Here is a 6,206-nt window from a genome sequence, read left to right as displayed (position 1 = left end):
GCCAGAGGCTGTTCACCTTGGAGACCTGCTGCGGATATGGGTACGGCCCGGCGCGAGATTTACACCTTCTCCCCCGGATTTTCAAGGACCAGCGAGAGCTCACCGGACGCCGCCGGAACCGCGACGCTTTCCAAGGCTCGGGCCCCTCTCTCGGGGCGAACCCATTCCAGGGCGCCCTGCCCTTCACAAAGAAAAAAAATCCAGAAAACCTCCATTCCAGCAGCCACAAAACTTACTGGGTGCCCAAATTCATTCAGAGCCTATATTGTGGACTGTTAAGTTCTCTAGGCATCTCGCTGCTGCCTAAGATTTGATTCAATTCAAGTAGGAGGCAGAGGAGTATCTAGGCACTGCCTAACCTTCCAGAAAGCTCCAATCTAGTGGGAGTGTTTGGAGCATATATAAAAAAATATTAACACCACTGAGCATACAAATTACAGCAGCCAGGGTCACTTTACTTAAAAAATATGCGGCGATGCCCACACAATGAATTTTGCCTCAGTAGTTGGAATACTTGTCCTGGGAGAAGGAGGCCTGCTTCCTATGCATTTCAGACTGGCAGAATTCAAGCCCACATATCTTACTTCCCAGAAAAGTGTCCTAATCATTAAGCTATAGAGCTGTCTGGGTGAGCCACTTTCTACCCATCCCAGTAAAGCCTGATCACTGTAAGCCAGAACTAAAAACAATCTAGAGGGATCCTGCCTGTCTAACGCAGTGACAAGGAGACTCAGCTGTGAGGGGAGACACCAAAGCCCCTCTCTCTGGAACCGAACCTGACAATGTAAATCACACTGGTAAACATCACCTTACGTCCCAGAGAGGGGTTTGAATTAAGAAATGTGTTTATGCATAGTGTTTCCTATTGGCTACTTCTTTGCAGCTTCCCCCTCAGGTGCCCTGGGTCTCCACTTTGGAAACACTTAACTCTGCCCATCAACTATACTGTATCCGCTTCTCTGAATCACTCTCCTGAAGCCGTGTGCCAAAGTTGGAGGCACCTAAAATTCCTACCCAAATATAGGTAGTGTCAAAGTGATGTCGTTGTCATGATAGTCCAGGAAATGACAGGTAAGAATTTTGGCAGGTGATATTTTTGCAGGTGCCTTCCCTCACTGCTTCCACCTCCCAGCCACCCTGGGAAGCACAACCAGCACCCTCACACCCCAATCCCAAATCCCAATTCACTAAAACATGAGACTTTCTTAAATGTACTTCCTCTTTGTAAATATTTTGTTTCACTTGTTTGTATCTTCAATGGCTGACTTCCTTCATTTCACCACACCCCTACCCTCATTTCCTTTCCACCTCCCATTTCATTACCCACCCCACTCCCATTAACTCTCTGCCTCCCAGTTTCATGTTCCCATCCCTCTAACCAATCCCTCAAACACCCCCACTTAAGCAAGGGATAGAAGCCTGTCCTGGCTCACCAGTCCTGTAGTGGCAACTCAGTTCTAGCTCCTAGTCTGGCCCCTGCTTTCCAGCCCTCTAGCAGCAAGTCACAGCTGTGCAGGTGGGGGACAGTCAGAGAAGGTCTTTAGCCTTGAGGTGTGACTGTTCCAAACTTGAGCTAGCACTGACAACTATCAACATTTAAGCAGCTCAAAATGCAATGTGTAAAAAGGCTCTATGTCTATTGTAATAGTCTACCCTCATGGTTTTCAAACATTTTTTCATTTGTGGACCCCTAAAAAATTCTGAAGGGAGGTGAGGACCCCTTTAGAAATTTTGAATGGAGGTGCACACCCCTTTGAATTGTAAGTGCAAGTATTCACATACTTTTGACTGATCAGAATCATCTTCCACATACCCCTTACATGTAGTCTGCAGATCCCCATGGGGCCACGGACCACAGGTTGTAAACCACTAGTCTATCCCAACCATGCATTAGTCCACTAAGAGATATAGCTCAGATGAATTACTGTCCCTCTCAGAGATAGGAAATTACTACACAAATCATAATTAGGAGTTCTTAGTCATTAATAATTCCTTCTATTAGTATTTACCAGATCAGATTGGTGCTTTTTAACTTTGTAGTATCAAATGTACCTAGAGATAATTTCAGAATCGAATTAAAATATAGTCCAGAAGGAACACCTGAGCTCAAACCTAAATAGTTACACAGAATACTCTGCCATGATACCATCCATATCCAGCAATGTCCACCCAGTCCTTGCATAATAAATACTGTATTAGAAATCAACAAATGAAGGAAAGGATTGTAGGAAAGCAGGGCTGAATGGGACCTCATCAGGTCATCTACACCAGCCCTCTACTCAGGGCAGGATCACCTCTGACTTAAACATCCCAACTTGGTCTTGTCCAACCTGCTCTTGAAAAGTTCCTATCCTTTTCTAGGTAGCCTGTTACAATGCTTAATCAACCTCAGAATCAGAACAGGATGTAGAACTGGATTCTGTAGTAAGAAATAATACATAAATATAGAGGCATAACTAAGAATCTTGGCCTCCTGGGCAGGGAGGGTGCTGCTGCGCCAACTGGCAGAAGATTTTACCTGTCATGCCACGAGTTCCCCGAGGGCCACCATTTTGATGCCCCCCTCTTAAATCAGTGTCTGAGGCAACTGCCCCTCACCCACTCCTAGTCACGCTACTTAGTAAATATATAATATTGCAAAAATGTGAAAATAAAAAATAAAGTATATTAAAATTAAGAGAAAAATTCCAGCTATAAAATAATATTAAACACAAAATAAAGGCAATGGCCAAAGGAAGGGCAATGACATCCCCCAAAATGTTAAACCTCCAAGATCTGGTGATTATAGATAGCTCTATGTAATTTCCTGAATAGAGGAATGGAATGCTTAATACTTTACATGTATTAGAAAAAGGTATACTGTTATGATCATTTTTATACCTCCACTTCCTGGGTCGTCCATACTTGTATCTATACTGGTATAATGCTCCAGTTTAGCCATGAGTTCTATCTCTATCTGCTGTAGATTGTGCTCTTTAATGGCATTTTCAACATCTTCAGTGAACTGAATTTGTTCTGCCAAGGAAAGAATCTATAGACAGGAAGATTAAAGTAAAATTTTAGAAAAGGAAGCCATGAAGGACAAAAGGTTTTTAATTCATGTTTAAACACCCCTAAAAGCTGATAATAAAGACATCTTATGTGGGGGGGTTTTCTAACCAGATCTAGAGTGAGTAACTCTGAGTTAATCCAAAGATCTTGCTGAGGACTAGGAATTAAACCACACGTCAAGTACTAAAAGCATGGGCTTCTGTCATTTGTGCTGAAAGACCAACTTCTACCACTGAGTTGTAAGAGATGCACAAGTAAAACAATAAACAGTAGGTTCCACTTCCATGAATTAAGCAAAAAAATAAGAGCTCTCATCTCATTAAATTTTTGCCCCTTGCTTTGACCACGTGATTCAGATACAGCAGAAAAAGCTACTGACCTCTATTTAGAGGAGACAACCAAATAATGTCCAGCTTTCCAACACCCTCAGCAAAATGAAGGGAAGGAATGGGTTGCAATAGCTTAACCAGGTGAAAGAAAGCCTTGTTCTAAATAAAAAGTCCACACAAACAGGTCCCTGCACTTAGATTAAGTAAGTCCCCCTACAGTCCTTGTGGCTCCCTATAGACAAAAAGGTCAGCCCAGGCATCGTTTTGAAAGGTCAGGATCAAATTTCTTACAAAAAAAATAGTCTGAATGAATATATATGATTAGGTGAATGTTGATAATATGTCATTGTGGCAACAGTAATTACATTTAAAAGATATTTCCCTTATTTTGGGCAAAATAATATTTCAAGAATATTTGAAAAATAGTGGCAAAATAATAATAATAATTTTTGGCAAAATAATATTTCTGGCCTAAATTCAGTTCAAGCTATATAAAAAGCACATTATCATGTCCTATATATAGTTGTCATTAAAGCACTCTCTTTTATTAACATTTCCTAGCAAAGCTACCCTGGAACTTCAGAAACTATTCTAGTGATGCTGCTTTGAATTAATGGGAGGAAACCTTCTGTCTATGGCTGATGTTTGGAACCAATTCAGGGTCAATCATCAATGGGAAGATGTCCACTGACTCCAGTGAGCCCACAAGATCAAAGGGTTATCTCCTAGAACTGTTTATAAACACTAAATATTTTGAGTACTACAGCTGCTGAAAATTAGGACATATCACACCTTGTTTTTCAAGCCTAAATATATATCTGAGTCAAATCTGACCTAAGGAGTCTTCAGAAATTAAGATATTTTGTAATACTAAGATTACATAATGATGTTGCTTCATCCACTACCTGGGAAGGAAATAGTGATGGATCAATTGAACATTGTGAACTCTTCCCAGCAGTTACACAGTCAAACAATAATTGCTTCAAGGTTTCCTTCATCTCCAAAGCCAAATTGTTTAGCCAAACCTGCACATAAAACACAGGGGGAAAAAGTCAAAACAAATGCATTTATCAAAAATTCTAGAATTATATTTTGATATGGCTCCCTTACCTCAACATCATTTGACAGAAGAATTTTATTTTTAAGGGGCACTATTTCTCCTTCTAAAGATTTCATTGCAATAATGTGTTTAAATTCTTCATCAAAGTTCACACTGTTGATGCCTGTTAATCAGAAAGCAGGAACACATTCAGCTATGTTCAGCAAATTATTAGATACGTTCACCAAATGATTAAATACAAGTTGAGCAGTTTACTGCTGATTTTTTAAACATTTGTTTCTTGAAACATCACTTATTTAGTCAATTCTCAAACAAAGCAAATCAATTTTTCTATGTTATGCCAACATTCTTATACAAATGTTACAGTTTCAAGGGTGCTATATTTTATGAAAGGTGTTCTTTTTATAGGCTATGTTATGGTAACAAGAAGTAAAGAAACAATTTCTACAAAAGATTTGTTAGTCTTAAATGACTACTACTAAATAAACATATTTTATAAAGTATAACTGTCATGAAAATTCTAAATTTAGCTTACCAGCAAAAAGTTTCTTAAGGTGAGACTGAATAACCGAAGGATTAGTAGATTGTCCCAAGATTTCTAATAAATCATCATCTCCAATAAAATAGAACCTAGGGAATGCTGAACGCTTTTCCTGTAAAACAAAAAAACAAAACAAAAATCCATTTTTCTTCTTTTAAGTGCATGTGTACTGCTTTTTATAGTTCTCTATAACAATTTAAAAATTTGTACCTCCAGAAATTCATTCAAGGATTTTTGACATCTCTGAAGCTGATCAAGTATGGTCATCAAAGTATTCCTTATTCCTGCCCGAGCATTGAGTGATGTTATCCTATTGTCTCTCTTGATATCTAACATAATTGATCTTTAAAGACAAAAAATAACAAGAACATTTTGTTAATCTATTGCTATACTTCTTTTAAATACTGCATTTTCCCACATCCAAGACATCTTCAAATTTAAGACAGTCTCAATAAATGAATTTGTAGACATGGAAAATGTATCATGTTATTACAGTTTTCCATGTATGGAATCTAATTTTTGAAGGGTTATCTTACATTTGTCCTGCCCACAACTGCAGTGGGGCAAGTAGCAGCAGGGGGCAGGAGGTGAGGCAGCAGGCCACGTAACTCCTTCCACTTGCCACCTGTTCCCCACCACTGCCTGCACACTTCACACCTATCCCCAGAACCTAACCACCCACCACTTGCCCACCCTTGCAGTGCCTGTGGCCCACCTGCACCTTGTACCCTGACACTTGTGCTTTCTGTCCCCCTCACCTGCTCCTCCTACTGCCTGTACCCCCTGTTTGTCTCCCCTTCCACTCCCCACCTACCACCTGCCCCCCTACTACATGCTGCCTGCATTGGCCCGCAATGTCTACACCCCCTGGCACTTGATCCTGCCAGCTACTTACTGCCTCCCCACCCAGTGGTGCCTGCACCCCCATGCCTACATCTCTTAGCATGTGACCCCCTTGTACCTGTCCCCTGTGTCACCCCCCTCCTCGACCTCCCCACCTCCCTAGCTACCCATCATATTTCTGGCTCTGGCTGGGGCCCTGTTCTGACTCCTGGTACGGAGCACAGAGCATATGTGGTAGCAACAGTTCCAGCCCAGAGCTGGAGCCAGAGTTGCCACTGCTGCCTGGTGTCCTATCCTATATGCTGTGTTCTGGACCAAAGCAGGGCCCCAAGCAGCAATGCAATGAGGAGAAACATGGTGATGGCAGTGGGGGAAGAAGCAG

The 6,206-nt window shown here is 41.2% G+C and overlaps 1 protein-coding gene across 1 annotated transcript in view; it reads right to left on the bottom strand.

Annotated features, from left to right (window-relative positions):
- DYNC2H1 (dynein cytoplasmic 2 heavy chain 1) overlaps nucleotides 1-6,206 on the bottom strand; it is a 601,360-nt gene that overhangs the window by 526,596 nt on the left and 68,558 nt on the right. Inside the window, exons 27-31 of the mRNA XM_019524237.1 lie at nucleotides 5,192-5,324; nucleotides 4,976-5,093; nucleotides 4,491-4,603; nucleotides 4,286-4,405; nucleotides 2,881-3,031 (exon numbers count right to left, since the gene is read on the bottom strand). Of these exons, the coding sequence (XP_019379782.1) occupies nucleotides 2,881-3,031; nucleotides 4,286-4,405; nucleotides 4,491-4,603; nucleotides 4,976-5,093; nucleotides 5,192-5,324 (635 nt within the window). The remainder of the gene's footprint in view (nucleotides 1-2,880; nucleotides 3,032-4,285; nucleotides 4,406-4,490; nucleotides 4,604-4,975; nucleotides 5,094-5,191; nucleotides 5,325-6,206) is intronic.

This window comes from Gavialis gangeticus, unplaced genomic scaffold, assembly GCF_001723915.1.
Source record: "Gavialis gangeticus isolate Ggan-Ray unplaced genomic scaffold, GavGan_comp1, whole genome shotgun sequence".
NCBI classification, from domain to species: domain Eukaryota; kingdom Metazoa; phylum Chordata; order Crocodylia; family Gavialidae; genus Gavialis; species Gavialis gangeticus.
Note: the sequence above shows the minus strand (reverse complement) of the source record. Positions and strands in the feature narration are given on the sequence as shown.